General features: G+C 38.9%; 1 protein-coding gene across 1 annotated transcript in view; it reads right to left on the reverse strand.

Moving 5' to 3' along the window:
- Positions 1–23,544, reverse strand: part of MAOA (monoamine oxidase A) — a 65,440-nt gene that overhangs the window by 18,740 nt on the left and 23,156 nt on the right. The window contains exons 4-6 of the mRNA XM_066356122.1: positions 7,128–7,232; positions 6,242–6,333; positions 2,634–2,775 (exon numbers count right to left, since the gene is read on the reverse strand). Coding sequence (XP_066212219.1) covers positions 2,634–2,775; positions 6,242–6,333; positions 7,128–7,232 — 339 coding nt within the window. The remainder of the gene's footprint in view (positions 1–2,633; positions 2,776–6,241; positions 6,334–7,127; positions 7,233–23,544) is intronic.

Below are 23,544 nucleotides of genomic sequence, written 5' to 3' on the forward strand. Positions count from 1 at the left end.
GAGGAGAGGCAGAAACCACAGTGACTGATGCAGCAGGCAGGTGCCGACAACACCCATACTCGAATGCCCGAGGGGGTGGTGGGCCTGCAGACATACCACACTTAGGAAACACAGAAGTGAAACCATTGGGCTCCAGTGGCCACACCCTTCTTATGTACAGACAAAAAGGGAAGGCAGAGAAATACAACCCAAATGAATCAAGAGAAATCCCCAGAAGAGGACTTCAATAAGTCAGATATAACCAAATTACCAGATGCAGAGTTTAAAATAATGATTTTTAGGATGCTAAAAAATCTTAGAAAAACAACAGATGGACATAACGAGCACCTAAATAAAGAGACAGCAAATATAAAAAAGGACATTGAAATAATAAAAAAGAATCAGTCAGAAATGACAAATACAATATCAGAAATGAAGATCACAATGGAAGGAATTGAAAGAAGGATGGATGAAGCTGAGGATCGAATCAGCAAGTTAGAGGACAATATAAACGAAGGCACAAAAGCAGAGCAGCAAAAAGAAAAGAGACTTAAAAAGTCAGAGGAAACTCTAAGAGAGCTCTGTGACAACATGAAGAGAAATAACATCTGCATCATAGTAGTTCCTGAAGAAGAGAAAGAACAAGGGATACAGATCTTGTTTGAAGAAATCATAGCGAAAACTTCCCTAAATTGATGCAGGAAATAGTCACACAGGTTCAAGAAGCACAGAGAATTCCATTAAAGAGAAACCCAAAGAAATCTACACCAAGACACATCATAATTAAAATAACAAAGATAAGAGATAAAGAAAGAACACTAAAAGCTGTAAGAGAAAAGCAGACTATTACCTACAGAGAAGCCACCACAAGGATGACATCTGACTTCTCTACAGACACATTTGAGGCCAGAAGGGGATGGCAAGAAATATTCAAAGTAATGCAGAACAAGATCCTACAACCAAGATTTCTTTATCCAGCAAGGCTATCATTTAAAATTGAAGAAGAAATAAAAAGCTTCCCAAACACACAAACAAACAAACAAAAAAACCCTCAAGGATTTCAGTAAAACCCAACTAATGCTGCAAGAAATGTTAAGGGGCCTGTTGTAAACAGAACAAAGGGGGAAAAGAATATAGTAAAAGAGGAATGTAGCTTTAAATAAGAAAATGGCAATAAACAATGACATATCAATAATAACCTTAAATGTAAATGGATTAAGTGATCCAATCAAAAGACAAAGGGTAGCTGCATGGATAAGAAAATAGGACCCCTATATATGCTGTATACAGTAATGTTATTTCTGCCTATAAGTAAAGACACAAAAAAATGCAATTGTCCTGCAAAAGCTAAGGGTCAACTGGGTGATAACTCTTGGGGCCACAAGAACAACTGAGGGACTCCTGGATACCTCCTAAGAAGAGAAATAATTCACTTAGCAGAGAAAGACTCTACACCTTGTACTATGAAACGGAGTAAAGATAGAAGTAAACTGCTCCTAATTAAACCTCATCACAGGGAGGCATAACATTCCTAGAAAAGAAAGACCTCTTTTCTTTGGGTGAGGGAAAGCCGTGAAACAGTCTCAGAGGCTGAAAAATTGGAGAGTTTAAATTCTGGACTCACCACTGGTTTGCTGTGTGGCCAGCCAATAAGCTTAATGAGTCCCTAACTGAAGTAGTATGGAGTCAGGCAAATTCTAGTTGGCAGCAAAAATTTAGAATCCAAAATGTAGAATTTACTAGTGAAAGAGTGGTCATGAAGCAGTATGAAAATTAGAAAAATGAATAGTGACTTCCATTCTATAACAGTTAACATAAAAAGAGTAACTGAAACAGAATGGGACAAAAAAGCCTTACGTCTAGAGCAGAGAAGGCTCCAAGTACAGTAATCCCCTCTTTATCTCTGTGAGATACATTGCAAGATTCACAATGGATGCCTGAAACTGCAGATAGAACCAACTACTATATATATTATGTTTTACACTTTACAGCTTCTCTTTGGCATATCTGAAATTGCCAGCATCACTACTCTTATACTTTGGGCCCAATATTAAGTAAAATAAGGGTTACTTGAACACAAAGCACTGCAAAACCATGACAGTTGAGATGACTACTAAGTGATCAACAAGCCAACAAGTGGGAGACACTAGACAAAGGGACAATTCAAGTCCTAGGTAGAACAGAGTGGGAGGGTGTAAGATTTCATCTTGCTTCTCAGAACACTGCACAATTTAAACTTATGAATTGGTTATTTGTGTAATTTTCCATTTAATATTTTCAGACTTTAATTGACTGTAGATAACTGAAACCACTGAGACAGAAACCACAGATGGTGGGGCAACCACACTAGAAATTTTGAGAAGTAAATTATTTCATTTTATTACATAAATAGTCTAATTTTACCTACCTCCAAAAGGAAATAATTGAATTCCCCAAATCTAATTAATTCAAATTGAAATATTCTTTAGCTGTGAACTTATTTTCACAAATGAGAAAAGGTAATAAGAAATTTTGTTTTCAGAAAAGGTTTTTTGAGATTGTTTCAAGCTGCTAATTATTCCTATTTCAAAATGTAGAAGCAATTATTAAGGCCATGATCTGGGTGAGGACAGAGATCTTAAATGAAGTTATATTTGCAAATGGACCCTTCATACCTGGCCCCCGTTGGTAACGGAGAATATCCGAGTGGTGCCACCACACTGCTTCACATACCACAAGAACCACAGGGCAGACACTTCATGAGGTTCAGAGGTTACATTGATGTTCACAAAGAGAGATGCAAACTGCTTAGCAGTCCTGGTCACGGAACAAAAGAGGATGTCAGAGGTAAATACATATATGCTTTACAGGACATCATGTTTTAAAAACACAATTTCGTATGATTAGAAGACGTTTCTATGGCTTTTGAAAAAAAACCTCATGAACTCAATTTCTGAATGAATAGATATATTAACTCTTGGGAAAAATAAACTTTTCCTTTGCTTTTAGGAAATTATTGGTTATCTTCAAATATTCTACTCCCAGTGCAGTTCAAAGGATCAATATACTTTTCAGGGATAATTAAGTATATCTGTTCGCACATATTTGAATAACGATCCTCTACTCTCCATTTCCACTGCCCCACCCTGGTCAAGGCTACCAGTGACCATCAACTGAGTTACTGTGGTGGCCATTTGTGATTACTCCTACCTAGTCATATTATATTCCCTCTTGATGCTTTTCTAAATTATAGCCAATGAAATCTATTAACAGCTCAAAACTCAAAAATACTCCATGCAACCCTTCATTGGTATTCATGGAAAAAGGCAAAAATTTTGAATATGGCTAATCTTGCACCATCAGCATCTCAACCAGTTCTCATACCTTTCATTATAACACTTTCTCACAGCATAGTTATGCTCCAGGAATACTGTTCATACTTTGCTAAAACATGCTGATCTTCTAATATCAGGGACAAAGCTGTTTGCTCTTCTCTACCAGGAGAATAACTTCTCCAAACCATCTACCCTTCGTAACTCTCACCATTCACTGTGGCTCATTCTTGGAATATACCATTGTTTACACCATTCATCTTTCAGGTCTGCATCCATCCAAAAGGTATGATTCTTGAAAGATACCATCTTATCACACCATTCATGTTTCCCTCAACATACACCAATTACTGTGGTTCATTCCTGGAAGATACCATCTACAAACACCAACTATCTTTTCTGTCTCCCCCAATCCACTGTGACTCATTCTTGGAAGAAACCACTTCTCCACATCATCCATCCTTTCTGTCTGTCTCATGTACTGTGGCTTATTCCTAGAAGATACCATCTGCACAAATCATCAATCTCTTGTCTACTCCCCATTCAATGTGGCTTATTCTTGGAGGACACCATCCTTTCACAGTAGTCATTCTTCTAGTCTCCATTTCAACTGCTTCATGACAGGAAGATACCAATTCTCCCACACCTTCCATTGTTCCTTTCTCACCCCATCAACTGTGGCTCATTGTTATAAATACCATCTAAACATAGATGCCATCTCCTATGTCTCCCCCAACAACTGTGGCTCATTCCTGGAAGATACCCACTGCCCCACATCATCCAGCTTTCCTGCCTACCCCACCCCCCATCCCTGTGGCTCATTCCTGGAAGATACCATCCCTCATACCAATCTACCTTCTCTCCCCATCCATTGTGGCTTATTCCTGGAAGTTACCATCTCCTACAGCATCCAATTTCTAATCATTTCTTGCCTTTTCCCCTACCTCCATCCACTATCTCATTCCTTGAAGATATATACTCCTTCATCCCATTCATTGTCCCCCCACCCACTGTGGCTCATTCCTGGAAGATACCATTCCCCCAAAGAATCCTACCTTTCTGTATACCCCCATAAGATGTGGTTTATTCCTGAAAGTTGCCATCCAACTATGTCATATATCTTTCCTGTTTCTTCCACAGTCACTGTAGATAATTCTGGGTTTATATAACTCCTACACATAATCTCTATTTTTGTCCCTCCCTCCCTACCCACTGTACTTCATTCCTGGAAGAGACCCTCTCCTCTGCCATCTAGCCTTCCTGTCTCTCCCCCACTCCATCCAATGTGGCTCCTTGCAGAAAAATATCATTCCCTCATTCCTGAAAGATCCTTCCCCTTCATTCCAACCACTTTTCTATATCCCCCACCCCATTCATTAACTCATTCTTAGATGGTACTATCTGCAGACAACATCCATCTTTCCTATCTCCAGCCCCTAACCCCATCAACTGAAGGTCATTACTGAAAGAGACCATTACACCAATCCATCCATCCTTACTGCTTCCCCACATGTACGATGGTTCATCCTTGGAAGATACCATCCTCTCACAACATTAATCCTTACCTATCTACCCCCATCTGAGTAGCTTATTCCTGGGTGAAACCATCCTCTTACACCATCATCTTGTCCTATCAAACCCCATCCCCTATGGCTCATTCCTGATAGATATCACTCCCCCACCTCCACTTCATCCATCATTCCTGTCTCCCTCCATCTTCTGTTGCTCATTCTTGGAAGGTAATATTCTTCCATACTCCCCATCATTTCTGTCTTCACCCATCCACTGTGGCTGTTTTAGAAGATACTAATCCTCCACAATATCCACCGTTCATGTCTTTCCCCATTGATTATCACTCACTCCTGGAATATGGCATACCACTGCACCACCCATCTTTCCTGTCTCTTCCTCTGCACTGAGGATTATTCCTGGAATATACCATCCCTCACATCATTTACTCTTCCTATCTCCCTCTAGTAACTGCCTCATTCTTGGAAGATACTATCCAAATACACCATCCATCTTTCATGTCTCCCCCTCCATTTACTGTGGCTCATTCCTGAAATATACCATCTGCATACACCATCTACCTTTCTTGTTTCTTCCATCCACTGTCACTCATTCTGAAAATATACTGTCTCTTACACTATCCATCTTTGCTGTCTCTTTATCCACTATGAAGTATTCCTGAAAGATACCTCCACACCTTCCAACCTTCCTTGTTTTCCTCCCATCTCTATGGTTTATTTTTTGGTTGATGCTCTAAGTTTTGGGTTTCTGTTAAAACACTGCTTCATCAAAGAATATCTCCTTTATTCTCTTGAATTTCAGCTTCACTGTTATAGTCATTCTCCTAGCATTATGTAATTTTGGTCTATAATGCCAGTCTCCTGCTAAAAGAATGTAAACTCCATAAGGGAAGGGGGTCTTGTTTAACAATTCACCATCGCTCCTCGGTGCTTAGTACAGTACCTTCACATAGTAGCCTCAAATGGTGACTGACTAATCTATAAGTAATAACACAGACTCGGCTAATAACACAGATTCTCCTTAAAAATATTATATAGTTTATATTATTTGATAAAATATACATGTCCCTCCAGTTTCCTATTTTTATATCTATATGGAATTACTTTAGTATCTTTCCAAATTGCTTCTGTAGCTGCCTACTAAGAAATCTGAAAATGTAATTACTGTTTTACTGCAAACCATACACCTTCATTTAAAAAAGTTCTACTTCTTTCACCTACTTTTTTATGTTTTAGGTTCATTTTATGTTCAAACCTGCTCTGAAATCTCTAACTACCTTCAATATTGCTACTGACTGAAAGATCATTAGGTTTCTGCTTAACTCTTTTCCCATAACTTATAAAGAAAAATTTTGCAGTTCAAGATAGAATAGAAAGAATCAGCATAAAAAATAAAAGTGAATTTTAAATAGTCAAGATTACTGTGTCCAGCAGATTTTCTCAATGAGCTCTTTCATCGTAATTTTGTCCCATTCTTCAGCATGTGGGGCATCCCATGGTGCATCAGCTGGAATCTGCAGAGAAAAAAGGGCTCATATCCAAGTGTGATGGTTATTGCCCACTGCCCTGCCAAGATGCTCTAAGAAGAACCTCTGAAAACAGTTCTCTCTGTCCATATTGGAAAGAGTGATTGGCATACAGTTCAACGTAGAGTTAGTGGTGAGGTTGGGATAGATAACTCTTTGGATTCAATGCCTTAATGCTGTTGCCAGAACAATGCTACCACCACTATTACTGCTGCTGCTGCTGCTACTAGAAACATATAAATGCATGTATAAATATATAATAGATTATATGTAATATGTATACATAAATTAATACATTTTGATGATGATACTTATTACTATGAAAACTAACACACTTTTAAGTCCCGAATTTAAGTTTGACACAGTCAAGTTACAAAGCCTGAGATAAAGTACAAAAACTTTGGGGAAACAAATTTTTCTCTTCTTCACAACTAAATTGGCATTACATATGGGTAATAAAACTATAAGTAGGATACATGGCAAACATATATCACATAGATTCTCAGTGGCATAGAATGGAAAGTGCAAAGGTATTAGTATTAGATGGAATTGGGTTTGAATCCGTTCCCTTGCAGCATTGTCCTGGGGAAATTATATAACCCCTTGGCACTCATTTTCCTCATCTGTTAAGTGGAAATCTGCCAGTTTTGCAGAGTTGCTAGGTATATTGAAAATGATATGAATCATTATCCAGAGCAATGTTCCCTGCACTGTGGAAGGATATTAAACAGTTGCTACTGTTATTTCAGAAAGATCGTGTGCAAATTGAACACACATTTTACCTCTTTTCCCATGTTATCCAGTGTCCGCCACAGATTGTTGTAATCCAGATATGCAATGGGGTTCCAGACTGGAGGGAAGGCACCCCGAAATGGGTATGTTTTCCCCTGTAACATAAAAACAAAGGATAATGCCTTAAATGAGGATAGCATTTTAAAAACTCAAAACCAATCAACCTAAGAGCCATTTTCAAAGTAATAGGATCCTCTGTCAAAGCAACAGGTGTAGGTAGTTTTTAAGGCCTTATTTCCTAATTTAATTATTTTCTTTAAAAACAAAACATCATGCAAATCTTTTTTTTTTTTTTTTTTTTTTACAGAGACAGAGAGAGAGTCAGAGAGAGGGATAGACAGGGACAGACAGACAGGGAGAGATATGACAGGAACATCAAACTGCTTCTGTATGTGCCCTGACCAGGGAATCAAACTGGCAACCTCTGCGCTCCAGGACGACACTCCAACCAACTGAGCTATCTGGCCAGGGCTTAATTTTTATTGATTTGTGGAGAGACAGAGAGAGGAAGTGTGAGAGAGAGGAGGGGAAAGGGAAGCATATGTTGTTCTAGTCAGTCCTGCACTTTTTGGCTGCCTCCTGTGTGTACCCTGACCTGGGATCGAACCACAACCTTGTTTTGGGACAACACTCTTAACCGGCTGAGCTAACCAGCCAGGGTCAAACTGATTTTTTTTTGTATTTTTCTGAAGTTGGAAATGGGGAGGCAGTCAGACAGACTCCCACATGTGCCCGACCAGGATCCACCTAGCATGCCCACCAGGGGGTGATGCTCTGCCCATCTGAGGCGTTGCTCTGTCTCAACCAGAGCCATTCTAGCACCTGAGGCAGAGGCCATGGAGCCATCCTCAGCGCCCGGGCCAACTTTGCTCCAATGGAGCCTTGGCTGCAGGAGGGGAAGAGAGAGACAGAAAGGAAGGAGAGGGGGAGGGGTGGAGAAGCAGATAGGCACTTCTCCTGTGTGCCCTGGCTGGGAATCAAACCTGGGACTCCTGCACGCCAGGCCAACGCTCTACCACTGAGCCAACCAGCCAGGGCCCAAACTGATCTTTTTATCACATAAAAACATTAGATATTTATAGAAAACCTACTGTTTACACTATACAACATTAACTGCTATGTTGGATTTTTATAAAAGGGCTAAAACAAAACTCCTGACCATCAAGGCAGGGACACAAGACAATAGCATTTGCTTTCATGTGTGTACACTTTCAAACATGTATGCACACAATGCAATTGAGTAAAAATATATGTAGCCAGTAAGTGACAAAGAAGTAATTTTCTCTTCTACAGTAACAAATTCAAATAACCTTGGCAGATTATGTGATCTGATTTCTTATCTGAAAATACTTATGTTGTGATGCTGTGATACTTTTCGAGACTCCATATTCTTTATCATCATTACCACCACCATCATTACTAACATTTATTAATATATCTCTCCATGTCTGGCACTGGCCTAAACTCTTTATATGCATTATCTTATATAATGTTTACCTCAACCCTGTGACACAAGCACTATTAAGAAATGAGGAAACTAAAGCCTGTGGGGACATTAGCCAGAAAAGAGTTGAATATAAATTTCCTATTCCCAAAGCATTTATTCATAAACATTAATTTTTGTGGCTTCCCATATGGTTGATAAAATGTTGGCTTGGGCTTGTTCTAGAGACATCTTCAACTTCCCAACTTGCAAAAGAGAACTTTGAAATGTGAAACTTATAAACCTTCTACTCAAATCTTTTATAATTCTAAGGAGTAAAAATGGAGACTAAAAAGCTTTGGGGTATAAGATGACCGCTGAGGAAACAGGATCCACTCTGTAAAATGCCGATACATGTTCTGAGAGAAATGGGCAGGCATTTTATCCAGATCACAAAAATAGCTATCAAAATGTGAAAGAATGAGGTTAGGTAACAGCTCACAGGCAGCCTCACAACAGCTGGTTCTTGTTATAATTCCTGTCTTAATTAAAATGGAGAAATCTACATTTTCCTCCATAAGTTTATACTCAAGTTAACAGTCTCATAAAAAATTGATCTTTTCGCCTGACCTGTGGTGGCGCAGTGGATAAAGCATCGACCTGGAAATGCTGAGGTCGCCGGTTCGAAACCCTGGGCTTGCCTGGTCAAGGCACATATGGGAGTTGATGCTTCCAGCTCCTCCCCCTTTCTCTCTCTCCCTCTCTCTCTCCTCTCTAAAAATTAATAATAAATAAAATTAAAAAAAATTGATCTTTTCTTTGAAAAATTAAAAAAAATACACTCAATTTTCTGGGAGCATTAAGAAAAGTATTATAAATATAATTCAACAAAATGTGTCCTACATTCCTAATGAAGTTTTTCTCAGGATAAGGCCAACCACAGTATGATTTCATGCAAGGTCCTAAAGACTCCATAAGCTGAGTCTTGTTAACCAGAGGTGGCAGGAGAAGTGAAGAGTTTAGGAAGAGAGAAAAGTCTACCCTAGCAATCTTTTTAGGAATGGGAGCCATAGAACATTCTAAGGTCATAATGACCCACCATGACATTAATTTTTTTATCCTGTTGACAGAGGAACCAAGTTGATAAAGGGATTTTACTAATTAGTTTCACTCTTACTATTTTGTGGCTTCTCTGCTCTTATTTAAGAGAAAACCTAAATCTGCTACAGAACTACATATATGTGGAAACAGACACCTACCTGTCACCTCTTCCTTTCTCACAAGCCCCTGGAAGGCTTATTTTCTCCATGCTCCATGGCCCACTTCTAAACTAGATAACTATTGAGATTACATTAAGGTAGTGCAGTGGGAGGCCTAGAGATGCCTATCATCTGGGAACTGCCTGCTAACCAGATCTTCTCAGTCTCTTCAATGTAATTCCATAGCTTTCTCATAAAGGTGCCAGCTGTTTCTCAATCCTAAACCACTTATCAGCAGAAACACTATTACACCTAAGGGAACGAGGCAGGAACTCCAAGAATATTTACTCATGACTACTGTTCTTTAAAAACCAAAGGAAAAAGTCAAACAAAGGTCAAGTTCATTTTGTGCCTATACTCTGAAACCTTCCAAAGTGGCCTTTATTCTTTAAAGGATCATGCCTTTGACACAGCAAAAATTGTTGACGTGGAGTAGAACACAATGTCTCTGGAATCATGCCCAAAATACTTAAATTCCTTTGAGAAACCGCATCCTCAATCTAACCAATGTTCATAACAATGGGAGACTATTGCTGGTTGCCAGATGATGACAGTTTATGGTTCCCACATCATTCTTTATTGTTGGTTACATAAGATAAGCCAAGTTTATAGTAAGCAAATAGCATTTACTGATTGGCATGTTAGAGAGCTTCATCTCTCTCTATTTTTATATTTTAGTTAAACAAAAGGGAGTGTTATGAAAGAGTATCATAGATCACTGAGGAAAGCTGCCAAGTATTTTTCTTCAGTCATCTTGAAAATAAACAGACATGTTCTAGACTGGTTTAGGAACATGTCTGTTCAACCAATATGAATTCTTTGGCACCCTTCTAGTCAAACTGTTTTGTGACAAGCCTGTAAGAGAAATCTTTTAGTGGTTTCTTTTCTATAGTTCATAATAACGCTTTAAATAAAGAAATAATCTAAAAAGAGATCCATTAAAAGAAATGGCAGTATTGCGTTGTATTAATAGTTAACAAAATAATTTTCTTCCTCTTTCCAAATGCAGTAGCCAAGCTCTCTTCAAACACGCATAGTTCTAATCTGCGTAGAAAAAACTCCATCATAATCTACATAGAAAATATCTTTCCCACTGGAATGTCCTGGTTGTCTCAAGTCTTCACCTAGTTCTCATTCATTGCCAAGATCCTTTTCCTATCTGTTGATTCCTCCAGGGACCAATCCCCAGACTTTGCCTTTTCCTCTTCTCAGCCATTTCCCTGGGGAACTCCACCATCTGTGTTTGTTATTATATTTGCATACTGTTACACTTTGCATTTTTCATGCCTCTGCTCCCTGTATGTTTATGAGTACTACCAAGTTGTTATCTACAACCTTTCACACAACTTCAAGGCTGCCAGCACCTTCCTGAATGTTTGTTCATGAAGGTCTTATCTTATTCTCAACTCCTCATTTCAGGACTTGCACAGCTATCAGCTAGCAGTTAGTAAGCACCTGAGTTGTGCAGTTCCATCTTTGGGAAAAGATAACCATTAAACTCAGGTATAAATGATGACATATCATCAAGAATGGAAGGTTTCAAATAAATAGTTATGCCATCTTTCCCAAGGGATTTTAGTTATATACAGAAATTATAAATAAAGCAATTATGATAGAAATAATATGATTTCTTCTAGAGATTATTGGATAAGCAAAGATAATTTACAGAACATTTTTAACAGCTTTAAGATATTCACATGCTCTATATAGTTCATCCATCTAAAGTGTACAATTTAATGGTTTTGGGCATATTCAGAGTTATGCAACCAATCCATTTAATTTTACACCATTTTGTCAACCCAGGAAGGAACCCTTATTCATTTATAGTCGCTGTCAATTTTCCTCTACGCCATTTGAAGAATCGCCAAACTATTTTTTCAAGTAGCTGCACCATTTTACATTCCCACCAGCAGTGTGTGAAGGCTCCAACTTCTTCACATCCTCAACAAAACTAGTTTTTGTCTATTTTTAAAATTATTATTATAACCATTCTGGTGGGTGCAAAGTGGTATTGTATTGTAGTTTTAACTTGTATTTCCCTAATGACTAATGATGGCCCTAGTTCAGTCAGGCTTAATGAGTGGGAGGTCATATTGTTCAGCCCATTCTCACTACTATGATAACTTTGTATGTGGGCCCACTGAGAAAGTGACAGTGGAAAGATATGCTGTGATGACTTTGTTCAGGCTGAACTGGATTTTCCCAGAATTTTCTTTATTGTATATTTCTGGTAAAGGTAACTCACAAGAGAGATTTAGAGAGTAAAAGTGAAGCAGCATTCATTTTTTAGTTCACACACAATGTTGCTTATCTCATGACACAAGATAATGGCCTATGGCAGTTTGCCATCTTCTATACTATATTAAACTAATTTATGTATATGTATTAATTTTCCTGACTAGTCTCAATGCACCTAAGAAGGACTATTGCCTCACATGTGTTTATTATCTCCCACTACATTGCCTTGTAAATATCAAGCTTCCCAGAAATTCACCTTAAATGAAGAAATAAAGGGAGTAAAGCATTCTTGCTTTTATAGCCCATCTCACAACACATTTAGCTCTCCTAGGCCCCAGAAAGTGTCCAGTCTTTTCTACACAAATAACTCTCTTTTCCCAACTCAAAAAAAGACCTTCTAATGAATGCCAATTTAACACTAATGTTTAATATCAATTCCACATGCATTCCTTTTCTAAAATAGTCTTAATCAATACCATCAAATTTAGTAAAATGCATTATGTGTAAGGTGCTGAAAAGACAAAGATGGAAGACTCAGTTCTTTAAGGAACCTAAAGCTCTAAAGACATTTTCTATGTTAGTGTTTCTCATTCTGATCTTTATGAATGTTATAGGAAAGCAGGTTCCATGGTCCTAAATTGAGGAAATCCTGGCTGATAGTTGCAAAGCTTATTATTATCATTATTATTATTACTGCCAATCCTCACAGGACTCCTAATCTGCTAGTGGATATCTTGGCTCTCATAGATAGAATATGAAACACCTCCAAAATTTATCTGACCAACAGATCCCTTTTGCCAAAGAACTTTTGGCATTACTGTTCCTAAGAAAATATTCCCTTAAGCATTCTTTCTTCTTACTCTGGCTGGCACTGTCAGGAGCCGGAGAGAATATGAAAAATATGGGCTAAAAGGAGGAGCTGCGGTAACAAGAAGAGTTATTTTCCAAATGCTACAAATGGAACTATTCTCATGTGTACCTCTCCTGGACAGGAGCACATATCATTCCACAACAATGAGCTGACTAACAAACATAAAATGAAATCACTTACACATCTACCTAAAATGGAAATTGCACTGTACTGTGTCTTGAGCCTGGGCTCCTGCCCCTTGGAACTGAGTACAGAGGGAAAGTGTGTAAGAACAGGTAAAAAGAGTCAAGGGGTAAGTGAGTGAATTCACCTCGTGCATCCAAGTGACTAGGCCCTGATCCTCTACTGGATGGAGTTACCTCAGAGATGGCTTCTATGAACATGATGGTGAAGACATAATTAGGACTTGCAGTGGGAGGGAGGGTAGACCAGGAGCCATCAGATTCTTAGCACAATCTCCCTAATATTTGTACATCGGAAAAGTAATTTTTTTTAATCTATGGATTGGGACAAGTCACAGATACTAAAGACTTCGTTGATGGGTGCCCAAATAATTATATAGATTAGCAAGTTCACCCATGTCTGTGTCCCAGGGGCTACTTTTATCAATCACTGCTGGTCAGCAAGTGTGAGCCAATAGTGATGCTTTCCCACTGTCTCTGAAGCATGATGATTTTTCAGAGACATCTACCTGCTGAATATAGGCCACTGGATACTTTGGTGAGCACAAAATTAAATCTCAGCCTGAAGTTCACTGTATATAATTTGAGTCTAACAAATTACATGAGAGTTATGAGAATAAAAGGAAATAAACTAGTTCACTAAGTGTTCTCTTTGTTTTAAAAATCTTATATGAGGAAAGCATTTTAAATGAAAAGAACTCAGTTCCACAGCTTTCAGGATCAAAGTGTTCATCACATTTAACTATAATTAACATTCATTTTCTGTGATGCAAGCTAGAATTTTTTTCTTCTGGTTGTATCAAACTCAAACACAAGACAAATAAATAAATAGATAAATAAATAAAATGCTATGAAAACTATAGTGTACTGCTTAAATACAAGGTATCAACATTATTATCATTATTTGTGTCTTTTCAGTTTCAAGTTGTGTGTCTGCTAAGGTTAGTTATCAGCTAGATTTTTACATTTATCTGTCTTTCTCTGTCTCATTCTCACACTTCTGTAGGACTTTGAATCAAATACTTGGACTCTAACAAATTTTTCCCATCACTAAAGTTAGGATAACTATCATTTACTGAAACTCTGAGGTTCACTAGGTTTTCAAAAGTTATTTATCTAAGTTTGACACAGTAGTGAAAAATTTTAGAGTCCACACCTGAAAGAAAGGGCTAAATAGCAGCATCGATCCTGTATCCTGTTAAGTGGCAGAACAGGACAATGACAGAAAAGATTTTCTGGCTGGGTCACAGTGTGCTCATAGGACAGTGGAACGTTCCTTCTTCAGGAACAGCTCAGAATGGAGCAATTGTGGGATTCACAGGATACTGGAGGTCTTTAAATGTTTCCACTGATAAAAGGCTATTCTGAAAAGGTTTGAAAATTCTGGACCAATGAGTAAGCCTTTGGTTGAGGTAATGGGTGCATACTCTGGAATGGGGGTAGGGGCTTCAGAAGGGGTAGACTGGGAGAAAGTAGAAAGCAAGAAGGAGGAAAAGGGAGGAGATTTAAATTTCAAATTTGCAATTTACATTCTAATCTGAAAGGCCAAAACCTCCATGAGTTGGTTTGTCATGGAGAGTAGAGCAATTTCTCTTGAGTAAACTGCTTATGTAATGGTTCATTCCATTCACAAAGTTCTTTTTTCCATTAGCTAAACTGTTGAGGCCTCACTTGAAGAGGTCATTGAAAGTTTTACAACCTTAGTGAGAGAAATCCTTTGTCTTATAATCCTTTGTAAACCAAGGCAGGAGGATGACTCTAGACTACTTCTCAATGAATGGTTAGAAAACAATTTCTGTAGTAATTAACTCCCTGTTAAAATATTTTATTTTTTTTCACAGACCAGGGAGGTCTGGCCTGCGGTGGCACAGTGGATAGAGAATGCTGAGTTAGCCAGGTTGAAACCCTGGGCTTGCCTGGTCAAGGCACGTACCACAAGCAAGCAATGAACAACTAAAGTGAAGCACCTATGAGCCAATACTTCTTGCCAACCACCCCCTACTCTCTCTGTAAAATCAATACATAAAATCTTTTTAAAAAAAATGAATGGAGGCCCTGGCCAATTGGCTCACTTGTAGAGCATTGGCCTGGTGTTTGGATGTTATGGGTTCGAATCCTGATCAGGGCTCACAGGAGAAGCAACCATCTGCTTCTACATCCTTCCCCCTCTCCCTTCTCTCTGTCTCTTTCTTCCCCTCCCACAGCTAAGGCTCCACTGGAGCAAATTGTCCCAAGTGTTGAGAATGGGACCATGGCCTCGCCTCAGGTGCAACAGAGCAACAGCCCCAGATGGGCAAAGCATCACCCCCTAGTGGACTTGCCAGGTGGACCCTGTTTGGGGAAATGCGGGAGTCTCTTTGCCTCCTGGCTTCTCACTTAAGATAAATATCAAAAAAAAAATAAAAAATGAATGGAATCTGACCAGGCAGTGGTGCAGTGGATAGAGCATCAGACTGGGATGTAGAGGACCCAGGTCTGAAACCCTGAGGTGATGGCTTGAGCATAGGCTCATCCGGCTTGAGCTTGGGCTCAACAGCTTGAGAGCGCAGTCACTGGCTTGAGCGTGGGATCATAGACATGACCCCATGGTTGCTGACTTGAGCCCAAAAGCCACTGGCTTGAAGCCCAAGGTCTCTGGCTTGAGCCCAATCACTGGCTTGAACAAGGGGTCACTCGATCAGCTGTAGCTTTCCAGTCAAGGCACATATAAGAAAGCAGTGACTGAACAACTAAGGAGTTGCAACAAAGAAATGATGCTTCTCATTTATTTCCCTTCCTGTCTATCTGTCCCTATCTGTTCCTCTCTCTGTCTCTGTCACACACACAAAAAAATGAATGGAAGGAAGATGAAAAGAGTTCTGGGGCTGGATGATGGTAACACAAAACAGGGAATGTACCTCATGTTACTCAAATGTACACCTACTTATGGTTAAGATGGTAAATTTTGTTATGTGTATTTTATCATAATTGTTTAAAAATTTAATGGAAGGAAAATATTTAATAATTAACCTGACTTTGTTACATATTGGGCTATCACTTCAACTGAATAGAAACTTTATTCTCTTAGAAACTAAATCAGACACACATCCTTGAGAGTTTATAGGAAAAAAAAAAGAAACCTTTGAGAGAAAATGGCTAGTACTAATCTAGCTTTCTTAAAAGTACAAAGCTTTAAGAGTAATTTCTAAAAGTGGGATAGCTGGATCAAAAGGCAGATCCATTTTTAATCTTTTGAGGAATCTCCATACTGTTTTCCACAGTGGATGCACCAGTCTGCATTCCCACCAGCAGTGCAGGAGGGTTCCCCTTTCTCCACATCTTCGCCAGCACCTATCGTGTGTTGTTTTTGTTAATGAGTGCCATTCTGACTGGTGTGAAGTGGTATCTCATTGTAATTTTAATTTGCATTTCTCTAATGATTAGTGATGTTGAAAATTTTTTCATCTGTCTATTGGCCCCAGGTTTATGTCAGCATTGTTCACAATAGCAAAGATCTGGAAACAGCCCAAGTGTCCGTCAGTGGACGAGTGGATTAAGAAGCTGTGGTACTTATGTACAATGGTATACTATGGGGCCATGAAAAAGAATGAAATCTTACCTTTTGCAACAACATGGATGGACCTGAAAACTATTATGTTAAGTGAATTAAGCCAGGCAGAGGAAGAAAAATATCATATGACCTCACTCATTCGAGGAACCAAGGAACAATGAGAACTGAGGAACGGAATTGAGACAGAGGAGGGATCAAAGGGAACAAAGGAAAAGAGGACAGAGGGAAAGGGGATGATAGGATGGGGTAAACCTGAAGGGAAGGGGGGAGGGCGCTGTAGGGAGGGGGACAAGGGAGATGTTGAGGGGAATAAGGGGAAGGGGGAATGTATTTGGGACAACCCTAGAATCAATGTAAACACAACTAATTAAATTAAAAAAAAAGCATATAAGCATTTGGGCCAAAAAAAAAAAAAAAAAAGAATAATTTCTGTCACTAAGTTCTCTTGTGACCAGAAGAAGTAAATGAAGTCTTTTAAAAATGGTTGAGAAAAATAAAGGAAGTTACTAAAAACTATTTTTACAAGTTATATTAATATATCTTTATACTTGATACTTGATAGATCAGAGACTATATAAACATTTTAAGTGCCTCTGCTTTTAAAAACCTACATATAATTGTAATTTAAAGAGAAAATAAATAATTCTTCTTGGGTTACTTCATTTCTATAATCAAAACAAAATTTCTTATCATGAGCACAAGCCCATTACTACTTGCCTGTCCTTTCCTAATTGTCTTTTTTTCCATCTTCTACTCTGACTTATAAAAATTACTTTCTTTTTTGTCCTTTCTCTTTTAAATCAGGCAGAGTATAATGGAATAAAATAAAATAAACATACTTTGAGTAATAAATTTACATAAATCATTTATCAAAAAGTATAGCCAAAAATTGCAAACCATGCTATAGACCTCTGGACTTAGTATAATATTTTAACAGAATAATAAAATCTGTCTGTAGTTTAGCCTGCTGAGTCTAACTGCTGTGACCTGGGGGTTGCTCAGGTATCAAGAGCTCACTGAAGGCCAGAGGGGCTCCAGATCTGTGACTCAGGATCTTCTCAAGAGAGAAGCCACTCTAGTGAACGGTGCCACATATGGCTCCCAGGCACATACCTCGCCCCTCAGGCCCACAAGAACCCGTACTGCCAAAGTGGCAGCTAATTTTTGTCATGTCTTGGAACAGTTTATTAGAGGGGTTCACATGTTGACTTTCTGCCCATGGAATTAGGAACAATGTGATATAGCCCACAGAACTCAGCTTAATAGCTGGAAAGCCTCACGTTGGCTCCTAAATTCTCTGAGCTTCCGTTTTCTCATCTGTCAGATTGGGGAAATAATGCTCATTACTTGATAAGATCATTGGGAAGTTTCAATGAGATAAAGGATGTATAGGCACATTCAGTGGTAGGATTCAATAAGAACAATAAAAGAGGTACACAAAACTAGATTATAAGAAAGAGTTTTAAAATATTAATGAAAAAAAAAAACATTAAATAATACCTGACCAAAAAAACAATGAAACTGTTATTTAAGATATTTCCACATTGCTTATTGATTTGCATCCTCACTTAAAATTTTTTTCATCTATGGACAGAATGAACATTAATATGGGCTCTTAAAATATGCACAGATGAACATTAAAAAAGAATAATTAATGTAAATTTGTGATTTCCACATTGGGCGACTTCCCAGGCTGATGGAAAAAATATCAAGACTTCCTCCTTCCTCACCAAGAGTTGGCACTTTAAAATTTAACAGTCTTCACAACCCAATGACATTCACTTGTAAAATAATCACTATATGATGCATTTTATTTACTAATGCAAGTAGTGAATCAATCAGCCAAAAAGGCATTCAAGTCCATCTGCTTCCCTTACAACATCCAAAAAAAAAAAAGAGGATATTTTCAACATAACTAGCTGATGCCACTTCAAATCCACCTTTTAGGTTAAAGACATATGATTAATTTATATTACTTTAACAAATCAGACATAATCTCCCAAATAAAGCCATACTGAATTCACAACATTCATAAAACCTGTTCACTGTGGAAACCAGTCAAGAATATTTTATGTAAGAATAAGAATCTACAAAACCAGAACTAGAACAGGAATTCTATTCACAAGATTCATGAAGGGCAAAGGCATAAATGTTATCTAATATTATTTCTTTTTATTGTTTATTTGTCTCCTCCTTTTAGATGGCAAGCTCCATATGAGTAGAAACTTTGATTATGCCCTCCACTGTATTTTAAGCCTGGAATAAAATCTGGTCCAGAGTAGAATGCCCAGTAGATATTTATTGAACCAATACATGTAATTAACATAAGGATGTAAACCTTCTATGATTGAAGCAAATAGACATAGTCTCTTGGGGAAGGAACGGGATGGAAAACACCACTAAACATCTATCCACAGTACTCAGCTCAGAGATTCAGGCTTGGAACTCTACAAGTCAAACTTGCACTGTAAACACAAGCCAGCAAAGGTCAAGGAAAGTTATTTGGTGAATATTAAACATCATGCTAGAGTAGGTTGAAGCTGGATGCACTGCAGACTGCTGGCAGAAGAAACAAGTGAGGCATTCTTTCAAACTGCACATTGGGAAAATTAAAAACCTGAAGCAATCTGTATCATAAAGAATACTGCTTGGTTTAATCTTCTAGTGATTCACTCACTTTATTACAGTGCTATTTAATGAAAATAATCACTGTATTATGTTATCGAAGCTGGAGTTGTCACAAGAGATAATACAATTTTTTTTTTTGCTCTAGAAGTAGACAGAACAGTGAGAATTGAGATAGTTTTAAATAAGGGAATTTGTTTTTTGCTATACCGTTTATTAGCAATCTTACCCGGAATATCTAATTGAACACATTCCACTTTTCTTTAATTTGCCCTGGTTCCTTTACAGTTTCTTGGTTACCATAAAAATATCCACTATGCTAAGTATTTATTATTTCATAAATGATATGATTTTATTAGAAATGAAGCAATCATTCAGTTAAAATAAATGCCAACCAACTCACTACTTTTTACCTTAACATTGCTGTCTAACTTGGTTGAAAATGTATTCCTTAGCATCTTAAATATGTGTTCACTTTTAAGTACTAAAAATCAATCAAAACTGCTTCAGTCTGACCTGTGGTAGTGCAGTGGATAAAGCATCTGGAATGCTGAGGTTGCTGGTTCAAAACCCTGGGTTTGACTAGTCAAGGCATATATGAGAAGCAACTACTATAAGTTGATGCTTCCTGCTCCTCTCCCCCTTCTCTCTCTCTCTCTCTCTCTCTCTCTCTCTCCTATCTAAAATCAATAAATGAAACCCTTTAAAACAACAGAGATTCAATAATCATTGTCCAGCACTTAAATGATTGTTTTCCAGTTACTACATTAATCACAATAATAAAGATACGGTGATTGTATTATAGCCGATAGCTACACTGCTCTTCCAGGCTCAAAGGTCAAAGACTAAGCAAAATGATTCCTAGAACTACATTCAGGGACTTGGTGAGGGACACAGAATGACTCTTAGAAGAGAGTGTACAAAGAAGACCAGGACAATCACACACCTTAAGGCAGCTTCAAGGAGTTCAAAGCAACATCACAATTCTCGACATGGGAATCTAACTTAGGAAGAGACAGCATGGAAAAGTGGAAAGGCCTTGCCTGACCAGGTGGTGGTACAGTGGATAGAGCATTAGACTTGGATGTAGAGGACCAGGTTTGAAAACCCAAGGCCACTGGCTTGAGTTTGGGCTCATCTGGCTTGAGTGTGGGATCACAGACATACCCCATGGTCACTGGCTTGAGCCCAAGGTCACTGGCTCGAGCAAGGGTTCACTTGCTCTGCTGTAGCTCCCCAGTCAAGGCACATATGAGAAAGCAACCAATGAACAACTAAGGAGCTGCAATGAAGAATTGATGCTTCTCATCTCTCTCCCTTCCTGCCTGTCTTTCCCTCTCTGTCCCTTACTCCATCTCTCTCTCTGTCTCTGTTACACACACAAAAAAAGTGGAAAGACTTTGACCTAAATTCCAGCTTTGACCTAAATCCCTTGCTTGCTTTAGTAGAATACTGGCCCTCTGAACTTCAATATGTTTCTGTGAAGTGGGGATACAGCCCCTGCCTTATGGACCTTGCAGAGGTTCAGTAGGATAAGGGTGGTGAAGACCCTGGCACAGGGCATGGAACATATAAGGATCTCAGTAAAGGCGGGCAAGGGTTGTCATTACCACAAGAGTGCTATTGACCTTGAGGGATCAACCACTGTGGCCACAACTTCAGTGTGCTCTTTGTTGTCCAAAGTGCAGGTTAAGTCAGGAATCTTAGCAGCAAGACTGCTACATGCTGCCTGTTCATTAATTCTGAAAGAATATTATTACTATTTTGTTGGCATGCATAGCTATGCAATGGCAAAGATACAAGGGTTAATAATGCCCTATGTTCTTAAAAGCAGCCAAGGGCTAATCAAATCCAATGCCATGAGATGCCCTGTCCAGTAGGTTATGTGATAGATCAGCCTTACTTGTATTTTTGTGAAAAAAACAAACAACAAAACAACTATGGTGGCAGTTGAGTAGTTCTACCCTATGGGAAACTGTTTCTTGGGAACAAGACTATCAGGGATGTGTGGTCTTAACCTTAGAGAAAGGGGCTCAGTAGCAGCTACAAAGAAAGTGACCCTGGAAGATATTCTTTTTTTTTTTTTGTATTTTTCTGAAGCTGGAAACAGGGAGGCAGTCAGACAGACTCCTGCATGCGCCTGACCGGGATCCACCTGGCATGCCCACCAGGGGGCGATGCTCTGCCCATCTGGGGCATTGCTCTGTCTCAACCAGAGCCATTCTAGCGCCTGAGGCAGAGGCCACAGAGCCATCCCCAGCGCCCGGGCCAACTTTGCTCCAATGGAGCCGTGGCTGCGGGAGGGGAAGAGAGAGACAAAGAGGAAGGAGAGGGGGAGGGGTGGAGAAGCAGATGGGCGCTTTTCCTGTGTGCTCTGGCCAAGAATCGAACCCAGGACTCCTGCATGCCAGGCTGACGCTCTACCACTGAGCCAACCGGACAGGGCTTGGAAGATATTCTTAACATTTCTCTTCCCTAAGTTAAGCCCTGGATTGTAGCACTTCCTTGTCTTTCCACAAGTTCATCCTCCATTAAAGTTTGCAGAAGGACCCTCTCAAAGTACAGAATAATTACAACTAGATTTCTAAAAGCTGGGGTTCCCCATGAAGCCCAGAAAATTCTAGAGGTGTCAGAAAGCCCAAGCTAAAGATACTAACTCCTTAAGGTCCTGTCAGGAAGACTGAGCAGCATGCCATGGTCTGTTGATAATTTTCAGCAAAGGCAAAATTCTCAACAGCACTTTCTCATTTTACTCCCTCCACCGCCTTCATCAGTAACAATGATGAGTTGAAATATTACAAAAATTAGCTAGGTGACACTCTAAAAAATTTCGCCTTAACATCATGTTTATTTATTTATTTATTTTTTTAACAATTTTTTTTTCTTCATTTACTTTTTTAGATTTTATTTATTCATTTTTATTAGAGAGAGAGAGGGAGGGAGAGGTATAGAGAGAGAAAGGGGGAGGAGCAGGAAGCATCAACTCCCATATGTGCCTTGATCAGGCAAGCCCAGGGTTTTGAACCAGCGACCTCAGCATTCCAGGTCGACGCTTTATCCACTGCGCCACCACAGGTCAGGCTTAACATCATGTTTAGAGTGGGAGATTAGTAGGTACTTAGTTTGAGGCACAGCAAAATATTTTCAGTTTTTCCTTTTCAAAATGTATATAAAATAACATGGAACAAAGGAACATGAAAGAGGAATAAGGGAGATACTTGCTCTTTTAATAACTATCTATTCATTGTCTAAGCTAGGTTTCAGTGAAAATGATGGTGAAAACCTTACACTGAATGTGCATTCAGCCAAAACAATTGATAATAATGGAGGGGCATTATACCTCATTCAGGACCCTCTGTTTCATTTCCTAGGCTACATATTGGGATCACAAAGAGTAAGCATTCAGGGTGTAGGCAGACTGTTTCTAGTTAGACAGCCCTTTTAAATCACTTTACCTCTCTGAACCTCAGTTTTCTTCTGTTTAAAAAGAGGATAATCATGCCTGCCCAGCAGGGTGGATGTGTTTAATGAGTTGATATATAAAACGAACTTAAGTGTTTATTGTGAGGTTCTAGGGAAAATAAAAAAAAAATCTCAGCAACTGAAAGGGAGGAAGAGATTATAAGCATGAATATACTCAGATTCTAGGATAATCATTACCTTAAGGTGCTTCCTAGTATTCCTAAATTCTTTGTATAATTTTTTATACTTCATTCCTTCATTGACCTCTGAACCCACAGTTTTTCTAAAGGCTACTGGTTTTAGTTTTGTTTTTGTTTTTCCTTACGGTCACTACTAGACTCTCCAAAGCATCCCAAACCACCTGGATATCAGTTTCCAAAGACTCCTGATCTCCCTGTTTGGGCATTGGTATGCATACAGCACAAGTATCCTTAATTCCCAGCTTCAGAAAGCCTGGGAGACGCTGGACAAAGATGACTGCTGGAGTTTAGTGGGGGATAGCTATGTCCAGTGAGAAGTGATGCGGTTACTGGTGTGGGAATCCTGGCATTAGAATGAGTAAGCAACTCCTACCCTAGCAATGCTAGATCCAGGAAGTGGCTGCAATGTCAGATTGGAAATCTGACTTCTCAAGACACATTACCAGAATCCAGCTGCTCTACGCTTGGCAGAATAATAAGGAAGAATAACACTGGCAACATCTGCTGTTTCTTGAGTGTATATCAGCATTTAGAGTTTAAACAATCATTTGTTTAAACCAGGGGTCCCCAAACTTTTTACACAAGGGGCCAGTCACT

This window comes from Saccopteryx leptura, chromosome X (assembly GCF_036850995.1).
Source record: "Saccopteryx leptura isolate mSacLep1 chromosome X, mSacLep1_pri_phased_curated, whole genome shotgun sequence".
Taxonomy (NCBI): domain Eukaryota; kingdom Metazoa; phylum Chordata; class Mammalia; order Chiroptera; family Emballonuridae; genus Saccopteryx; species Saccopteryx leptura.